This window comes from Nycticebus coucang, chromosome 3 (genome assembly GCF_027406575.1).
Source record: "Nycticebus coucang isolate mNycCou1 chromosome 3, mNycCou1.pri, whole genome shotgun sequence".
Lineage (NCBI taxonomy): Eukaryota > Metazoa > Chordata > Mammalia > Primates > Lorisidae > Nycticebus > Nycticebus coucang.
Window position 1 is genome coordinate 7,025,423 of NC_069782.1, and position 20,568 is coordinate 7,045,990.

The 20,568-nt window shown below is 42.4% G+C and overlaps 1 protein-coding gene across 1 annotated transcript; it reads left to right on the forward strand.

Moving 5' to 3' along the window:
• The first annotated feature begins 1,201 nt into the window (after window positions 1–1,201).
• On the forward strand, window positions 1,202–20,123 carry SNU13 (small nuclear ribonucleoprotein 13). Its single transcript, XM_053584824.1, has 3 exons — window positions 1,202–1,315; window positions 17,534–17,654; window positions 19,733–20,123. The coding sequence occupies exons 1-3, from the start codon at window positions 1,313–1,315 to the stop codon at window positions 19,993–19,995; spliced, it is 387 nt and encodes a 128-aa protein (XP_053440799.1). The 5' UTR covers window positions 1,202–1,312; the 3' UTR covers window positions 19,996–20,123.
• Window positions 20,124–20,568: the final 445 nt, after the last annotated feature.

The window sequence follows — 20,568 nt, forward strand, 5'->3', positions numbered from 1 at the left end:
TTTTAGCAAATCATATTAGATTCCCCCCAGATAAAGTTTGATGGGGAGGATCTCTGATGTAACAAATGGTTCAGTCTTGAAGCCAGTACAAACCAGTACTGTTGCCAAGTGCCCTGACACATTTCAGGCACAGCAACTAGAGGTGGTGCAAATAACTCAGGTAGGTAGCTAAAAATTCCAGTATCCAGTTCTGCCTCTCCCACTCTTTCCCTCTGTGACCATAGGCAACCAGCTTCCCTTCTCTGGACCTCCGTTCCTTAACTATAAATCTAAGGGGTTGTGTTATGATTCCTACGAGTCCTACCAGATCTCAACTTCTAGGTTTCCAAAGGAATTAACTAGAACTAGCCCCGAAATGATCTAGTTTTGGCTAGACCCAAATGGTCCCAAGATGAATGTGCATCATGTTTAACAGAGAGAAATCTGGAAGGGCCGTGAGAATTCGGAAGAAACTCTTGGAGATGGTAAGGTATGAGTTTAGCTTTAAATAGTGGCGATTTAGAGCAGCACCGAGAAAAGAGCGGAGTGCCGGCCAGAAGAAAGTGGGTGTCCTAAGACACCTCAAACTCAACGTGACAAAAACTCAACCCCACGCCCCTGAATCTGCTCTTCCTTCTAAAGTCCCTACTCTATAGACTCTAACGCAGCGGTTCTCAACCTGTTGGGGATCCGAACGACCCTTTCAGAGGAGTCGCCTAGTATCAGATATTTACATTACCACTCATAACAGCAGCAAAATTACAGTTATGAAGTAGCAATGAAAATAATTTTATGGTTGGGGGTCACCACAACGTGAGGAACTGTATTAACGGGTCGCATTAGGAAGGTTGAGAATCACTGCTCTAACGCCATTCTCCACCAGAAACTTGTACAGAGAATATCCGAAGATGCAGGAAACATTTACCTATAATTAATTATCTTACCTCACCAATCTGGGGTCAGAAAGACGATTTTGAAAGCACAAGAATATACTCAAAACTGAACCAGCAATGGAATGGTGACACCATTGAAACCCTTTCTTTTGGTGGGTTACGTTTTAAATACTTAACTCATTGTTTCTGCCAATAATTTCCAGCAGAAAACTAGTAAAAATAGCAAAACGCGTTCGCTTGCCAAAACTAAAACCGTGGCGTTTTCAGCGACCCACAACGCCGCAGGCTCCGCCCGCTCGTGTGACGTCACTTCCGCGTCCTGTCGCGCGGGGTCAACATTTCCGCTCCTTCTCTGTGTAGCGCTTGGTAGGCGGCGAGCGTTCTCTCTCTTGAGTTTGGCTGTGCTTCTTGAGGAGTGTCGAGCCCGCAGAACCGCAGTCATGGTGAGCGCGTGCGCCAGGCCGAGGGGCCGGCAAGCGGGAGAGTAGGGGTTCTGTTCATTCGCTAGCTGATGGAAGCTTAGCACCTGCGCCATTTCTTCCGCAGGAGCTGGATCTTAACTGTTCAGCCCTGAGTTAGAACTTGGGCAGCTGCGGGGTTCCAACAGCCCCGCCACAGGTTAGAACTCAGGAGCTTCAGGGTCCCAACTGCCGTGGTCAGAGTTACTTTGCAGCAGTCTCTTTGCGTGGCCTCCAGTGAGCGTAGGAGAAAGAGACCAACCCACGTGGGAAAGAGTAAAAAGTTGGGTCCAAAACCTGACCCTGTCCTTTTTTTCTGTTTTCTTTTTTTTTTTTTTTTTTACGATATCTGAAGGATAGCGTGGAGCCCTGGGATTCGGATCAACTTCTCTTCACCCCTATTGCTAGGATTCAGGAGAACTCCCTGGATCTGCGCCTAAGTACTTGGCGGCGAATTACACGTGCCAGGGGCCTTTGGCGTTTGAGGGTTGTGAGGATGGGAAGTGACCCCGACCCTCGGCCTGGAACACAGGAAAGGCTTCTGCGAGATGGTGGCTTCAAAAATCACCACTTGCAGCCTCTCTATAGATTTGGTCGTCTCGATGACTTTTACTATTCATATAGGGAGAATTCTAAATAGAGTGGCTTGGTGTAGCCAGTTTTGGATTGGCGCTTGGTAAGGAGGGAAGAATTTGCAAAGCACTTTAAATTACCTAAGGTGAGGTTTAATCCTTCAAACAGAGCTTGGATCCTGGCAGGAATACCTTTCCCCTGTTACTCACCCTCAACCCCCACCCCCGCCCCTATTTTAAAGCTAGTCTATGGCTAAGCTTAGAAGTTGAAGTGTCTAAACTGGTGCTTAATACAGTTCCACAGAAACTTTCTAAGTTGGATGGTCTCAGGTTGAACTTCACGGCAGGTTGAACTTAACATCCCTAACTGTAAAGCGGGGATGGTGACCCACGTTAATTAAACTTCTAGTACTAGTTTAACCTGATATTTCGTATGGATAAATAAGCATGCAGTTTGTGTTTTTAAAGCAAAATCTTGCAAGTTTGGCTGTTTGGTGTTCAGGGTAAACCAAACTGATCAAGCTAGGGATTTAAATTGGTGGGGGTGTGATTTCATTCATTCACTTAACCCTTGAAAGAATTAAAAAGGTGAATACACAGTAAATAAGTTTTAAGTAGTGTTTATAAGCCAGTGGTTTGGTTTTAAAATTGAGTCTAACTTTTTAGTTGACTGATATTAAAACAATAAGATGACTCCTCTTTGATGGTTATTCAGGTACCTGAAGTCTTCTGCATTAATGCGTTTGATATTTATTGAGAGTTGAGAGTCCTGATTTCCAAATAGGTTGTTGAAAACAGTAGAAATACCTGGCATTTTTAAAAGTCTTTGGGGTGGGGGGTGGCGCCTGTAGCTCAAAGGAGTGGGGCGCTAGCCCCATATACCAGAAGTGGCGGGTTCAAACCCAGCCCCGGCCAAAAACTGCAAAAAAAAAAAAAGTAAAGTAAATAAAAAAGTCTTTGGGGGATACATGTGTACCATGTTTAGGGATCAAACTGGGGTCATTAGAATATCCATCATCTCAAACACTTACCTTTTGCATGTGTTTGGAATCTTGTAATTCTTCTCTCCTAATTATTTTGAAATACCCAATAAATTATCAACTATAACATCCTTACTGTAGTATTGAATAAGAAGAATTCAACAGTAAACTCCAAACCAGTAGACGGGGAAATAGTGAAAAAGTAATAATAAATCGAAAAAAAGGGAAGAAACAGAACAGTTGGGACAAAAGAAAGATTTGAACCCCTTATATCAATACTTAAATATATAAAGAGACTAAGTACTGCAGTTTAAAAGAAGGATTGAAGGGCGGCGCCTGTGGCTCAGTCGGTAAGGTGCTGGCCCCATATACTGAGGGTGGCGGGTTCAAACCCAGCCCCGGCCAAACTGCAACCAAAAAATAGCCGGGCATTGTGGCGGGCGCCTGTAGTCCCAGGTACTCGGGAGGCTGAGGCAAGAGAATCGCTTAAACCCAGGGGTTGGAGGTTGCTGTGAGCTGTGTGAGGCCACGGCACTCTACCAAGGGCCATAAAGTGAGACTCTGTCTCTACAAAAAAAAAAGGATTGAAGTTTTTAAAAATGGAAAAGATATGCAAATTAAAAATATATAGTATAGCCTATAGACACATCAGAAAGAAACAGGTTTTAAGGCAAAAAACATCAGAAAAGATAGAGTTAAAAGTTAAGTACAAATAAAATGAAAAGGACATAATTACAAGAAGAAATATGCTATGTAGAAGTTTAAAAATATATGTAGGGCCGCACCCATAGCTCAGTGGGTAGAGCGCCAACCTGGCGGGTTCAAACCCAGCCTGGGCCAGCTAAACAATGACAACTGCAACAGAAAAATAGCCAGATGTTGTGGAGGGTGTCTGTAGTCCCAGCTACTTGGGGGGCTGAGGCAAGAGAATAGTTTAAGCCTAAGAGTTTGGTGTTGCTGTGAGCTGTGATGCATGGCACTCTACTGAGGGCAACATAGTGAGACTCTGTCTCAAAAAAATAAAAAATAGGTGGTGCCTGTGGTTCAGTGGGTAGGGCGCCAGCCCCATATACTGAGGGTGGCAGGTTCAAACCTGGCCTTGGCCAAACTGCAACAACAACCAAAAATAATATAATAAATAAAATATATATATACTTGATAGATCATGAAGCCAAATCATCAGTATGGAAATAGAGCATGAAAGATTGCTAATAACATTACAGACCATTTTCTCACAACCAAAATGCAAGTAAGTTACAAAATTGGTAATGAAGGGTTTTTTTGGTTTTTTGAGGCAGAGTCTCACTGGGTGGCCCTGGGTAGAGTGCTGTGATGTCACAACTCACAGCAATCTCAAACTCCTAGGCTCAAGTGATTCTTGAGACTCAACACCACAACACCTGGCTAGTTTTCTATTTAGTAGAGATGAGGTCTTGCTTTTTCTCAGGCTAGACTCAAACTTCTGAGTTAAAGCAATCCACCTGCCTCAGCCTCCCAAAGTGCTAGGATTACAGGCATGACCCACTGCGCCCGCCATGATGAAGTATTTTCAAGGTCTTGCTTTTTCTCAGGCTAGTCTCAAACTTCTGAGTTAAAGCAATCCACCTGCCTCAGCCTCCCAAAGTGCTAGGATTACAGGCATGACTCACTGCACCCCGCCATGATCAAGTATTTTCAATTTGACTCTCTGGGTCAAATTTTAAAATTATGGAAATTTGAAAGTAGAACTGAACAGCAGTGAAAGTACTGTGGGATATAGCTAAATCATTACTTGGAGCCTAAAATGCTTATGCTTGGAGAAAGGAGCCTAAGAAGGTGGAAGGACAAAATAACTCCAATGAAAGTAAAAAGAAAGGGGTGGGGGGCAAAAGCAGAAATTACGAAGTAGAAAATAGGTTCTATTAGTTGGGTGTTATAGTGGGCACCTGTTGTCCCAGCTGCTCGGGGAGGCTGAGGCAGCAGCAGGGGGAGGATTGTTTGAACCCAGAAGTCTAATGTTGATGTGAACTAGGCTGAGGCAACAGCACTCTAGCCTGGGCAACCAAGTAAGACCCTGTCTCCAAAAAAAGAAAGAAAAAGAAAATAGATTCTATTGTTATAGTATGGACATAATCAGAAAACAATCTGAAAAGTCCCTTCCAATAAGATTAATCAAGAGGTGGCGCCTGTGGCTCAGTGAGTAGGGCGCCGGCCCCATATGCCGAGGGTGGCGGGTTCAGACCTGGTCCCCGCCAAACTGCAACAAAGAAATAGCTGGGTGTTGTGGCAGGCGCCTGTGGTCCCAGCTGCGTGGGAGGCTGAGGCAAGAGAATCACGTAAGCCCAAGAGTTGAAGGTTGCTGTGAGCCGTGTGACGTCATGGCACTCCATCCCAGGGCAGTACAGTGAGACTCTGTCTCTACAAAAAAAAGATTAATCAAGAAAGTAAGAGAAGGCTCAGCTCCTTCAGGGTTAAGGCCACATGTACCTGGGGCTGGTGGGTTCGAACCCAGCCTGGGCTTGCTAAACAACAGTGACAACAACAACAACAACAAAAAAATAGCCAGTATTGTGGTGGATGCCTATAGTCCCAGCTACTTGGGAGGCTGAGGCAAGAGAATCGCTTCAGCCCAATAGATTGAGGTTGCTGTGAGCTGCGATGGCACAGCACTCTACTGAGGGTAACAAATTGAGACTGTCTCAAAAAAAAAAAAGAAAGAAAGAAAAGAAAGAGAAAAGATGTAAAGAGTAAGAGACACAGGCTTGGCAGGTTCGAGCCTAGCCCAGGCCTGCTGAGGAAAAATGATAACTGCAACCAAAAAATAGGTGGGGGTTGTGTCAGGCACTTGTAGTCCCAGCTTCTCAGGAGGCTGAGGCAAGAGAATCGTTTAAGCCTCAGAGTTTGAGGTTGTTGTGAGCTGTGATGCCATGGCACTCTACCAAGGGTGACATAGTAAGACTCTGTCTCCAAAAAAAAATGAGTACAGACACAAAGGAGACATAATCCATAGACATTAGAAAAAAAGGATATTATGAACAATTTTACACCTATAAATATGGAAATAGATGAACAAATGTCTGAAAAAATGATATCAAAACCAATTTAAGTAGCTACAGAAAAACAGAATAATGAAGAAATAAAAGTTTTATTTTATTTTATTTTTTTAGAGACAGTCTCACTTTGTCACCCTTGGTAGTATGCTGTGGCATCATAGCTCACAGCAACCTCCAGCTCTTGGGCTTAGGCAATTCTCTTGCCTCAGCCTCCCGAGTAGCTGGGACTACAGGTGCCCACCACAATGCCTGGCTATTTTTTTGTTGCAGTTTGGCTGGGGCCGGGTTCGAACCTGCCACCCTCAGTATATGGGGCTGGCACCCTACTCACTGAGCCATGCACTGCCCCAGAAATAAGTTTTTAACAAAAATAGGCCTAGTTTTTTGTTGTTGTTGTTGTTGCTGTTTTTTTTGTTTTTGAGACAGTCTCACCCTGCACCGTTGGTAGAGTGCTGTAGCATCACAGCTCACAGCAGCCTCCGACTCTTGGGCTTAAGCAATTTTCTTGCCTTAGCCTCACGAGTAGCTGGAACTACAGGTGCCCACCGCAACCCCTGGCTGTTTTTGTTGCAATTGTCATTGTTGTTTAGCTGGCCCAGGCTGGGTTGGAACCTGCCACCCTCAGTGTATTGGCTGGTGCGGTAACCGCTGTGCTACAGGTACCGAGCCAGTAGGCCTAGTTTTTAAAATGTAGCTTTATTGAAATGATTTACATACCATAAAATTAATCTATTTAAAGTATATAACTCTGGTTTTTCATATATTTACATAGTTGTGCAACCATCATTCTAATTTTAGAGGTTTTTTTCCCAGCCCCCAAAAGAATGAATTAGCTTATATCGTTAGATAACAGAAAAAACGAAAAAATAAAATCTTAAATAGGTTTTTTCTTAGGAATGCAAAATTGGTTTCACGTTGGAAATGATGTAAAAAAAAAAAAAAAATTGGCCGCCTGAGACCGGCGTGGTGGCTCATGCCTGTAATCCTAGCACTCTGGGAGGCCAAGGTAGGTGGATTGCCGTGAGCTTACAGGTTCCAGACCAGCCTGAGCCAGAGTGAGACTCCATCTCTAACAATAGCCAGTTGTTGTGGCGGGAGCCTATAATCCCAGCTACTAGGGAAGCTGAGGCAAGTGAATCGCGTGACCCCAAGAGTTTGAGGCTATGACCACAGCCCTCTACTGGGGGCGATCAAAAAAAAAAAAAGAAGAAGAAGAAATTGGCCAGGTGCAGTGGCCAGGATGGCACTTTGGGAGGCTGAGGTGGGAGGATGACTTGAGACCAGACTAGGCAACTAAGACAGACCCCCATCTCTACAAAAAAGAAAAATTAGCCGGTGTATGGTTACGCACGCCTGGAGTCCCAGCTACAGCGGAGGCTGAGGCAGATGATTACTTGAGCCCAGGAATTGGAGGATGCAGCAAACTACAGCACTTGGGCCTGGGTGACAGCAACATCCTGTCTATAAATCAAACACTCGCCACCAGGCCCTAAGAAGCTGGTTCTAAAATGTATGGAGAAGAGCTCTATTATAGAAGAAAGGGAAGCATTTCTTCCCCTGCTTATTCAAGAAACTCCTCCAGCCTTCATCTTATTCCTCACAGTCATCCATGGACTGTGACCAAGTTACCTAATATTAAGTCTCAGAAGACATAGGCGAGCCCGGGCATAAGCTAGCCCTTGACGTCACTTCCGCTGATGGCAGGCATCACTTCCTGCTCCCTGGGGGTGGGGCGATTCTGTACAGCTAGGATTCCCCTGTAGCCTCCGCGCGCAAATGCGTTCTGTGTTGGTTTTTTGTTGTTTGTTTGTTTTGAGATAGGTTAACTATGTCACCCTTGGTAGTGTGCTGTGGCATCACAGCACACAGCAACCTCAAACTCTTGGGCTAAAGCTAATTCTCTTGCCTCAGCCTCCCAACTGGGACTACAGGTGCCTGCGACAACGCCGGTAATTGTCATTGTTGTTTGGCAGGCCCGGGCTGAGTTCGAACTTGTCAGCTCCAGTGTATGTGGCTGGCGCCCTAGCCGCTGAGCTACGTTCTGTGTTTTTGAGTACCACGTAAGACCACTGAGGCTGACACTATGGTCAGTGTTTTCACTGTACCATCAGTCACAAACTGCAGTTCCCCATGTCCAGCCTTTAAACCCAAGGGACAACACAGGTGTGCTGCTAATTCTTAGGGTGCACACGATAGCAACATGGAGGCTGCACCCAGATTATACTATAAATATATCTTTATATATAAATGTGTTTGTTTTGTAGTGGGTGCTTGTAGTTCTAGCTACTCAGGAGGCTGAAGCAAAGAGGATCTCTTGAGCCCAGGATTTTGAGTTTGCTGTGAGCTATGATGATGCCATGGCACGCTAGCCAGGGCGACCCAGTGAGATTCTGTCTCAAAATTAAAAAAAAAAAAACAACAACACTGGGCAGCGCCTGTGGCTCAGTGGGCAGGGTGCCGGCCCCATATACCGAGGGTGGCAGGTTCAAACCCGGCCCTGGCCAAACTATAACAAAAAATAGCTGGGCGTTGTGGTGGGTGCCGGTAGTCCTAGCTACTCGTGAGGCGGAGGCAAGAGAATGGACTAAGCCCAGGAGTTGGAGGTTGCTGTGAGCTGTGATGCCACAGCATTCTACCAAGGGTGATAAAGTGAGACTCTGTCTCTACAAAAGAAAAGGGGGGGGGGGGGGGCGGGCAGCGCCTGTGGCTCAAAGGAGTAGGGCGCCAGCCCCGTATGCTGGAGGTGGCAAGTTCAAGCCCAGCCCTGGCCAAAAATTGCAAAAAATAAAAAAAAAAAAAATCTTTGTTTAAAATGACAGGGAAAACAAATGAGAAATTAATGAAAATGGTTGACTGGAAAAGTGGGAATAAGGTAGAAAGAATGGAATGGACTAGTCCACCCGCTCAATTCTCTCCCTACAGGTCATTTTTGCATATTCCAATGATGTCTATTTATCCAAAGTATTAGAGAATGCCATTATAACACCTCAACATTTAGCATTTTCTTAATACCCAGTGTCTAGTGTTAGGATCAAAGCCTTAATCAGATTTTTTTTCTCCCCCCACCACTACTTGATCATAGTTTCTTTTTTTTTTTTTTTTTTGTAGAGACAGAGTCTCACTCTATGGCCCTCGGTAGAGTGCCATGGCATCACACAGCTCACAGCAACCTCCAACTCCTGGGCTTAAGTGATTCTCCTGCCTCAGCCTCCCGAGTAGCTGGGACCACAGGCGCCCGCCACAACGCCCAGCCATTCTCTGGCTGCAGTTTGGCCGGGGCCGGGCCGAACCCGCCACCCTAGGTATATGGAGCCGGCGCCCCACCGACTGAGCCACAGGCGCCACCCTGATCATAGTTTCTTAAGAGGGGTAATGATTTTATGACGTCTGATTGTCATTTGTGATGTTAGTAGCTGTTAATTAATGTCAGAACTCAAGTTGGTGATATTTGAATGTATTATTTCTTCTTTATTAGGTGTGTAAAATAATGCAAAAGAAAAAAATTTTTTTTTTCTCAAGAGCAGTGGTTCTCAACCTTCCGCAAAATAATTTTATGGTTGGGGGTCACCACAACATGAGGAACTGTATTAAAGGGTTGTGGCATTAGGAAGGTTGAAAACCACTGCTTGAGAGAAACTGCTTGCGGTACTAACACCTGTAATCCTAGCCCTCTGGAAGGCCAAGGCGGGTGGATCGCCTGAGCTGGTTCGTGAGTTGGAGACCAGCCTGAACCAGAGCGAGACCCCACCTGTAAAAATAGCCCTCGTTGTGGTGGGTGCCTGTAGTCCCAGCTACTCAGGAGGCTGAGGCAAGGGTATCACTGGAGCCCAAGAGTTTGAGGTTGCTGTGAACTATGACGCCATGGCACTCTACCAAGGGCAACAAAGTGAAATTCTGTCTCAAAAAAAGAGAAACTTCTGACACTATTGTTAAGAGGGACTTCACCTAACAAATGCAATCACTGTAACCTGGTTTCTTGTACCCTCAATGAATCCCCAACAATAAAATAACGAAAAATATATGTATACACATAATAGAAAAAGAGAGAGAAACTTCTTGTCTACTATTTGGTTACTGTGATACAGTCAGTCTAGGAGTTGATATGACTAGCATAGTTTTAACTTTTGGACCATGTGTATGTTTTATATATTTGGAAATTTTTTAGAGGTTTCTTTTTTTTTTTCTTTTTAAGAGACAGTCTCACTTCATCGCCCTGGGTAGAGTGCTGTGGCATCACAGCTCACAGCAACATCCAACTCCTGGGCTTAGGCAATTCTCTAGCCTCAGCCTCCCAAGTAGCTGGGACTACAGGTGCCTGCCACAACACCGGGCTATTTTTTTGTTGCAGTTTGGTGGGGCCGGGTTTGAACCCACCACCCTCGGTATATGGTGTTGATGCCCTACCCACTGAGACACAGGCGCCGCCCTAGAGTTTTCTTTTTAAATAAAAAGTAAAAACAAAAGAACAAAAGAATGTAGTTAAACATTAAATTGCTTACCACAAAGAGAAAATTAATTTTAATAACTTTTAATGTAGTATTCTGACTGGATGGTTTTAGTAAGATACATCCTAAGTACAAAAAGAAATTATGACCTCAGTGAGTTTTTTGGTAGCAGTAATATTGGTATGGTAGTTCTGGCACCATTTTGTGTATATTTTAGGATAGAATGAATGAGAAAATACTGTGATGTGTTGGAAACCAAGGGTCTCACTGAAGATAGAAAGATGTGCGTGGGGAATGGAGAGAGAACTTTGTGTTACATTTACATAAATTATATCTTAAATTTTTTTTTGGAACAGAACATTTTAAGTATTTTTTTTACTTGAACAGTGGTTCACAATTTATCATATACTCTTCTATAATTTTTTTTACATATACATGTGTTTATTTGGTTTCCACTTTTTGCCTTCACAAGATTAAAAAAGCTTAAAATTTAATAACAATAACAATGTTTAAGATAAGGCCTAGAAACAAAAACCTTGTAAAGAAGGAATGAAGATAAATACATTTAGAAGAGAAATCAGATGATTGCTGCAACAAAGTATTGAGCAATAATAATAATAATAATAATAATGCAAAAAAAGTAACATTCACATTGTCAGATAAGAGTATGTCTATCGGGTGGCGCCTGTGGCTCAGGGAGTAGGGCGCTGGCCCCATATGCTGTGGATGGTTGGTTCAAGCCCAGCCCGGGCCAAAAAAAAAAAAAAAAAAAACGCAAAAAAAAAAAAAGAGTATGTCTATCATAGAATGCTTTGACTCTGAGGTTCAGTATGGAGTCATCAGTTAACTTTTTTTTCCAAAGTCTCAAAAATGGACAACTAATATTTATAAATAGAAGATAATTTCAAAAAACAGATCAAGCCAAATCTTATGGACAATAGAAAAGGAAGAAATACTTCAAAATCATTCTACTTCATCTGAATAAACCTGATATTAAAATTGGAATATATTATAAAGGGAAATTACAAACATATTGTACTTATAAATGAGGGTGCAATATCCTAAACAACATATTAACAAGTTGGATTAAAAATTAATGTTCAAATAATGTACTTTGGTCAAAATTAAATCCAATTTATGTGAGAATTAGTCACTATTTTTTTTCTTTTTTTTTCCCTCACCCCTCCTTCTCTCTGTGTCTGCTCTCCCCTTCCCTTTTTTTTCCCTCACCCCTCCTTCTCTCTCTGTCTGCTCTCCCCTTTCCCCACCGTGTCATTAATTGTCATTAATTGTCCCTATATCAAAGTTGAATACATAGGATTCATGCTTCTCCATTCCTGTGATGCTTCACTAAGAATAATGTGTTCCACCTCCATCCAGGTTAATACAGATGCTGCAAAGTCTCCATTTTTTAATGGCTGAATAGTATTCCATTGTATACGTATACCACAGCTTGCCAATCCATTCCTGGGTTGAGGGGCATTTAGGTTGTTTCCACATTTTAGCAATTGTAAATTGAGCTGCGATAATCAATCTAGTACTACTCTAATACTAGTGTCTTTAATAAAAAAATAAAAGGTTTTTTTTTTCCTTCTGGGATAGATGCCCAGTAATGGGATTGCAGGATCAAACAGGAGGTCTAGGTTGAGTTCTTTGAGGTTTCTCCATACTTCCTTCCAAAAAGGTTGTATTAGTTTGCAGTCCCCACAGCAGTGTAAAATTGTTCCTTTCTCTCCACATCTGCGCCAGCATCTGCAGTTTTGAGATTTTGTGATGTGGACCATTCTTGCTGGGGTTAGATTGATATCTCAGGGTGGTTTTAATTTGCATTTCTCCAATAATTAGGGATGGGGGGTGATGAGCATTTTTTCATGTTTGCTAGCCATTCGTCTGTCTTCTTTAGAGAAGATTCTGTTCATCTCTCTTCCCCATTAATGTATGGGATTGTTGGTTTTTTCCTCATGGGTTAATTTAAGTTCTGTATAGATCCTAGTTATCAAGCTTTTGTCTGATTCAAAATATGCAAATATCCTTTCCCATTGGGTAGGTTGTCTGTTTGCTTTGGTTGTTGTCCACTTAGCTATACAGAAGCTTTTCCATTTAATTAAATCCCCTTTGTTTATTATTGCTGTTGTTGCTATTGCCATGGCAGTCTTCTTCATGAAGTCTTTCCTCAGGCCTGTATCTTCCAGTGTTTTTCCTATTCTTTCTTTGAGGATTTTTATCGTTTCATGCTTTAAATTTAAGTCCTTTATCCATCTTGAATCAATTTTTGTGAGTGAGAAAGGTGTGGGTCCAGTTTCAATTTTTTTTTTTTTTTTTAATTTTAATTTCATTTTGCTTGCTCATTCTTCTTTGTTTGAAATACTCCTTTTTTGTTGATTTTCTTCTTCCTCTGGCGGTGCTGGCTGTTTTTGATGTTGTTAGTAGAAACAGGGTCTTACTCTGGCTCACTGCTGCTCATACTGGTCTTGAACCTGTGAGCTCAGACAGTCCACCCACCTCAGCCTCCCACAGCGCTGGGACTACAGGCGTGAGCCACCACAGCCGGCCCCAGTTTCAGTCTTTTACATGTGGATATTCAGTTCTCCCAGCACCATTTATTGAATTGGGAGTCTTTTCCCCAGTGGACATTCTTGTTTGGTTTATCGAAGATTAGGTGGTTGTAAGGTGTTGGTTTCATTTCCTGGTTTTTCTATTCAATTCCAAATGTCTATGTCTCTATTTTTGTGCCAGTAGCATGCTGTCTTGACCACTATGGCCTTGTAAATGGGCCGTTCTCACTGGGGTTAGATGATATCTCAGGGTGATTTTAAAACCACCCAGCCTATAATCTGGTATGGTGATACCCCCGGAATTGTTTTTATTACTAAGAACTGCCTTAGTTATACGGTTTTTTTTCTGGTTCCATACAAAATGCAGAATCATTTTTTCCAAGTCTTGAAAATAGGATGTTGGTATTTTAATAGAGATGGCATTGAATCCGTAGATCGCTCTGGGAAGTATAGACATTTTAACAATGTTGATTCTTCCCAGCCATGAGCATGGTACGTTCTTCCATTTGTTAAAGTTCTCTGCTATTTCCTTTCTTGGGGTTTCATCATTTTCTTTATAGAGGTCCTTCACCTCTTTTGTTAGGTATATTCCTAAGTTATTTCATTTTCTTTGGGGCTATGGTGAAGGGAGTTGTGTCCTTAATTAGCCTCTCATCTTGGCTGTTGTTGGTGTATACAAAGGCAACTGACTTGTGGACATTGATTTTATATCCTGAGATATTACTGTATTTTTTGATGACTTCCAAGAGTCTTGGGCTTGAGTCTTTGGGGTTCTCTAAGTATAAGATCATTATCATCAGCAAAGAGGGAGAGTTTGACTGCTCCCATTTGGATGCCCTTTATTTTCTTTGTCTTGCCTAATTGTATTGGCTAGAACTTCCAGCACTGTGTTGAATAGTAATGGCAACAGAGGACAACCTTGTCTGGTTTCAGTTTAAGTAGAAAAGCTTTCAGTTTAACTCCATTCAGTAAAGTATTAGCTCTGGGTTTATCATAGATAGCATCAATCAGTTTAAGAAATGTGCCACCTATGCCTAAACTCTAGTGTTCTAATTAGAAAAAAATGCTGGATTTTATCAAATGCTTTTTCTTCATCTATTGAGAGGATCATATGGACTTTGTTTTTGCTTCTGTTGATATGGTGAATAATGTTTATGGATTTATGTTCATTAAACCAGCCTTGCATCCCTGGGATGAAACCTACTTGATCATGATGTATGACTTTTTTGATGATAAGGTGTAAACTATTGGCTAGGATTTTGTTGAGAATTTTTGCGTTCTATATTCATTAGTGAAATTGGTCTAAAGTTCTTTTTTGTTGGGTCTTTTCCTGGTTTTGGTATCCGGCTGATGTTTGCTTCATAGAACGTGTTGGGGAAGATTCCTTCCTCAATTTTTTGGAATAATTTCTGCAATATAGAAGTAAGCTTGTCTTTGAAGTTTTGATAGAATTCTGGTGTAAAGCCATCTGGACCAGGGCATTTTTTTGTTGGGAGATTTTTTATTATTTCTTTGATCTCTGCTTGAAATTGGTATGTTCAGGAGATCTTTTTCATCTGGGCTAAGTCTAGGGATAGGGTGTGATTCCAAATATTGATCCATTTCCTTCACATTATCAAATTTCTGGGCATAGAGTTTCTGGTAGTATTCAGAGATGATCTCTTGTATCTCTGTGGCATCAGTTGTTATTTCCCCTTTATCATTTCTGATTGAGGTTACTAGAGATTTTACTTTTTTATTTCTAGTTAGTCTGGCCAAAGGTTTATCTATTTTATTTATTTTTTTCAAAAAAACAACTTGTTTCATTAATTTTCTGAATGACTCTTTTCTTTTCAATTTCATTAATCTCTAATTTAATTTTGGATATTTCTTTTCTTCTGGGTGTAGATTGTTCTTTTTCCAATTGCATCAGATGGCTTGTGAGTTTGTTGCGCTCTCTTTCTATTTTTTGAATGTAGACATCTAAAGCGATATATTTTCCTCTCAGGACTGCTTTTGCTGTATCCCACAGGTTTTGGTAACTTGTATCTTCATTGTTGTTATACTCAAGGAAGTTAATGATTTTCCTTTTTTTTTTTTTTGTAGAAAGAGTCTCACTTTATTGCCCTTGGTAGAGTACTGTGCCATCACAGCTCACAGCAACATCTAGCTCCTGGGCTTAGGCGATTCTCTTGCCTCAGCCTCCCCAGTAGCTGGGACCACAGGCGCCCACCACAATGCCCGGCTATTTTTTGTTGCAGTTTGGCCGGGCCGAGTTTGAACCCACCACCCTCGGTATATGGGGTGGGTGCCCCATTCACTGAGCCACAGGTGCTGCCCAATGATTTCCTTTTTTATTTCTTCCTGCACCCAACTGTCACTGGGACTACAGGCGCTTGCCACAATGCCTGGCTTATTTTTTGGTTGCAGCCTGTCGTTGTTTGGTGGACCCGGACTGGATTCGAACCCGCCAGCTCAGTTGTATGTGGCTGGCGCCTTGGCCGCTTGAGCCACAGGCACCAAGCTTCTAACATTTCTTTATAGGTGGAATCCTCTGCTCTAACAACTTCACAGTTCCTTCAAAGGGGTTGCTCTGGACTGGGATTTCGGGTTGCCAGAATTTTTCTGCTGATTCTTCTTCATGAGTATTTTCTTGTATCTGTTTCCTGCCCTAATTTTCTGCCAGTGTTTCTGCCCCTATTATTTACAGATTCTTGAAACAGATTTTACTTAGTCTGAGCAAGATGATATCTTATAACACCATGATAACAGAGAACCTTAATACCTCTCTCTTGGGCGGTGCCTGTGGCTCAGTGAGTTGGGCGCCGGCCCCATATACTGACAGTGGCGGGTTCAAACCTGGCCCTGGCCAAAATGCAACAAAAAAAAAAATAGCCCCAAGCGGCTAAGGCACCAGCCACATACACCTGAGCTGGCGGGCTTGAATCCAGCCCGGGCCTGCCAAACAACAATGACGGCTACACCAAAAAAAAAAAAAAATAGCTGGGCATTGTGGTGGGCGCCTGTAGTCCCAGCTACTTGGGAGGCAGAGGCAGGAGAATCGCTTGAGCCCAGGAGTTGGAGGTTGCTGTGAGCTGTGATGTCACAGCACTCTACCCAGGGCGACAGCTTGAGGCTCTGTCTCAAAAAAAAAAAAAAAAAAGAAAGAAAGAAATGACAGAAGGGGGATTTAAAATACAGATGATGAAAACAATGAAGGAAATTGCCGAGAAAGTGGAAAATAGCCAAAAGGAAATCCAAAAACAGAATCAAATAAGAGATGAACGATATGAAGAATATAGAAAGGATATAGTGGAGCTGAAGGAACTGAAGCAGTCAATTAGGGAACTTAAAGATGCAATAGAAAGTATCAACAACAGATCAGACCATGCAGAAGAAAGAATCTCAGAGGTAGAGGATAAAGCTCTGGAGATAACTCAGATAGTTAAAGAGGCAGAAAAGAAGAGAGAGAAAGCAGAACATTCACTGACAGAATTATGGGACTTTATAAAGCATTCAAACTACGAGTTATAGGTATCCCAGAAGGGGAAGAAGAATGCCCCAGAGGAATAGAAGCCATTCCAGAGAATATTATAAATGAAAATTTCCCAAATATCACCAAAGATTCTGACATACTCCTTTCAGAGGGATATGAGTCCCCCGGTCGCCTCAACTCAAATAGAGCTTCTCCAAGACACATTGTGATGAATCAATCTAAAGTCAAGACAAAAGAAAAGATTTTGCAAGCTGCCAAGAGTAAGCGCCAACTGACCTACAGGGGCAAATCCATCAGAGTGACCACAAACTTCTCTAATGAAACTTTTCAAGCAAGAAGACAATGGTTATCTTTTTTTTTTTTTTTTTTTTTTTTTTTTGCAGTTTTTGGTTGGGGCTGGGTTTGAACCCACCACCTCCGTATATGGGACAAGCGCCCTACTCCTTTGAGCCACAGGCGCCGCCCTGGTTATCTATTTTTAATATACTTAAACAGAACAATTTCCAGCCCAGAATTCTCTATCCCTCTAAGCTAGGCTTTAAAATTGACGGAGAAATCAAATATTTTACTAATATGCAAACATTGAGGAAATTTGCCACAAGACCAGCTTTACAGGAAATACTTCAACCTGTTTTACACACTGACCATCACAATCGACCTTCAGCAAAGTAAACACCCAGAAATTCAAGGACAAAACCTAGCTTCCATAATGATGCAAAATACAAAACTAAGCAATGGACTTTCACAAAATAAGATGAATAGAATTATATCTTAATTTTGACTCAGTTAATTTGGAACGGATATGGATGTCCAAATTTAAAGATTATCCCAGCATCAAATGGATGCTGAGCCATGGGAGCCCATTTGCAACCCATTTGCTATAATACAGTATTGTCAAACAGGCTAAAGAGAAACAGACGTCCATGAGCTTTGTATACATTATTGAGCTGTATAATTGATAGCTTTTTTAGCAATGATAGTGTATTTCTATTTTTCTATGTTTGGAGTAGACAGGCCATGGTTTATTACACTGTGTTGAGGGTGGGGCAGCAGAGAAACTGTCCTCTGTGTTTTCAGCTGTTAGTATTTTGTAATGTGTCTGGGACAACTTCAGTTTGACTAATGCTTCAATTTCTCCCCATAGACCGAGGCTGATGTAAATCCAAAGGCCTATCCCCTTGCTGATGCCCACCTAACCAAGAAACTATTGGACCTCATTCAGCAGTCATGTAACTACAAACAGCTTCGGAAAGGAGCTAATGAGGGTAAGGCAGCCACAGGGTGCTGGGAGGCACTGGTAAAGATACTGTCTCTTCTGGGGCTTCTGGTCTGGACTAGAAATTTGGAGGAAGGACTAAATACTCTTGACTGTTACCAACAGGAGAACGTAAGAGTAGCATTTTGATATTAGATGATAAAGGCCAATAGGACAAGAATTTAGACTTCCCCCCAGTTGCTAACATTTCTTTTTGCGAATGAAATGAAAATGAAAGCAGTTGTAGAGACTTTATGTAGTTATTAACTTTGTGACCTCCTCAGAGCCATCAGAAGGAAGAGACAATGGTTTTTCATCTCTCTGATACCATGGATACTTAACATTCATGGATTTCATTTGGTTTCCAGAAATATTCCTCTTTTGTTTCCTTTTTGTTTTTTTTTTTTTGTTTTTTTTGTAGAGACAGAGTTTTCACTTAATGGCCCTCGGTAGAGTGCCATGGCATCATACAGCTCACAGCAACCTCCAACTCCTGGGCTTAAGCGATTCTCTTACCTCAGCCTCCCGAGTAGCTGGGACTACAGGTGTTTCCTTTTTGAATAAGAACTTTTTTTAGAATAATTATATATGCCATGATATTCTGCCCAGCCATAATGTAGCATACTCTAACAGATGTCAGGTGGTTTGCTGTGGTAGAGGTGTTTTGTCTTTAAAGGTATTGATTGAAGCTTCAGGGATTTTGTCAACTTTGAGATTTAGAGACACCATTAGAATCGCTCCTACCTATGTTGTTGAAGGAAGATAAAGCAAAGTGTCATTGTGTGTGCTCTTCTGTCTTGCTCTTCACACTACAGTGACTGTAGGACCCAATATGGCCAAGGCCAGTAGGGAGAGGGCTCCCTCTCACTTGACATTTAAGTCAACTTGGGAGATGTGAGTTCTTGCTTCTCAGGTAGATAAAGACTCATGGGGACAGGATCATTTTCTTTTTTTTTTTTTTTTGTAGAGACCAAGTCTCACTTTGTCACCCTTGGTAGAGTGCTGTGGCGTCACACAGCTCACAGCAACCTCTAACTCCTGGGCTTAGGTGATTCTCTTGCCTCAGCCTCCCGAGTAGTTGGGACTACAGGCGTCTGCCACAGCGCCCAGCTATTTTTTTGAGACTCTGTCTCTACAAAAAAAGAAAAAAAAGAATCACTCTGTGACTTCTATGTGAATGAACTGTAGTAGTATCAATAGAAAATAACATAGTTTGAACTAGGGAACTGGTGGGGTGCAAGGAACGTGGGACCAGAAAAAAGAAAGAGAATAACATAGTTTGCATTTTCTGGGTACTAGGCATTGTTTTTGTTTTTTTTGTAGAGGCAAAGTCTCACTTTACCACCCTCAGTAGAGTGCCATGATGTAACAGGACTCACAGCAACCTCTAGCTCTTGGGCTTCCACAATTCTCTTGCCTCAGCCTCCCAAGCAGCTGGGACTACAGGTGCCTGCCACAACGCCCGGCTATTTTTTGGTTGCAGTTCGGCCGGGGCTGGGTTTGAACCCACGACCCTTGGTATATGGGGCCGGCGCCCCACTCACTGAGCCACAGGCGCCCCCCAGGCATTGTTCTTATTAACTTAGTTAATCCTTTCAGGAACCCTAATAGGTGGAATTACTGCTGTGTTTTTCTTTTTGTTTTGTTTTTGGGTTTTTTTTTGTTTGTTTGTTTTTTTGTTTTTTTGCCAGGGTTAGGTTTGAACCCGCCACCTCCGACATAGTGGGACCGGCGCCCTACTCCTTGAGCCATAGGCACCGCCCACTGCAGTGTTATTTTACAGATGATACAAATGAGGGAGGTTAAACACCTTGCCCAAGGATATATGTCTTAAGAGTGAGTGCAAGTCTTTTAACTCAGGCAGTATAGCTCAAGTCTGTAGTCTTACCCGGACTCTAGCATTAACGCAGAGTGTGGCCCTCAGATTAGCACTGTGCTATAGAGACTAGAAATCAGGAGTAAGCATTTGAAACAGTGCTTTTGGGTATTGAACATGTAAGGTGAACCCATGTGTTGTGAGCTTTCCAGAGTACTGATTATGATAGAATGTCCACGTTATCTACTGGCCTGGTGTCCTTGTCTCCACAGCCACCAAAACTCTCAACAGAGGAATCTCTGAGTTCATTGTGATGGCTGCAGATGCTGAGCCACTGGAGATCATTCTGCACCTCCCACTGCTGTGTGAAGACAAGAATGTGCCCTACGTGTTTGTGCGCTCCAAGCAGGCCTTAGGGCGGGCCTGTGGGGTCTCCAGGCCTGTCATTGCATGTTCTGTCACTATCAAAGAAGGCTCACAGCTGAAGCAGCAGATCCAGTCCATTCAGCAGTCTATTGAAAGGCTCTTAGTCTAAACCGGTGTGACCTCTGCCACACTCGCCCTGCTGACCCCTCCCCCTGAGCTTGTGTATCATATTGTCTGTGTTAGCATGTAGTATTTTCAGCTACTTTCTATTGTTATAAAATATTGTACTAAATCTGGTTTGGGGATTTTTGTATTATTTTTCTTTTTTACAGGGTTGTCTCCCCCCTCCCTTCTAAAAACCCCTTTACCATCTCACTTCCTTTATCCTTTTATCCTCCCTTTTCAAAAATGAACTGATGCTCTGAACAGATGGAAACAGTGGTAGCACCATTCAAAAGCATGAAGAGCCAGGAGAAACCTGGTGGAGCCAGGACAGGGATGGTTCCCTCGTTGGTCTGCTAACTTCCTACCATGTGCAGGATATGATGGAAGTCAACAGCATCCATTTTTCATATACCTTGTGCCTGACATACAGCATCATTCATATATGTTAAAATGATGAGGAGCTTTCCTCTGTTCTTAGAGGGATTATGTATTATTTGGAGAGGAGGCATGTGCTCTGTGAGGTTAGACTTATGTCCAAATGTCATTTATGAATGTACCTTTGCCATTTGGTTTTGAT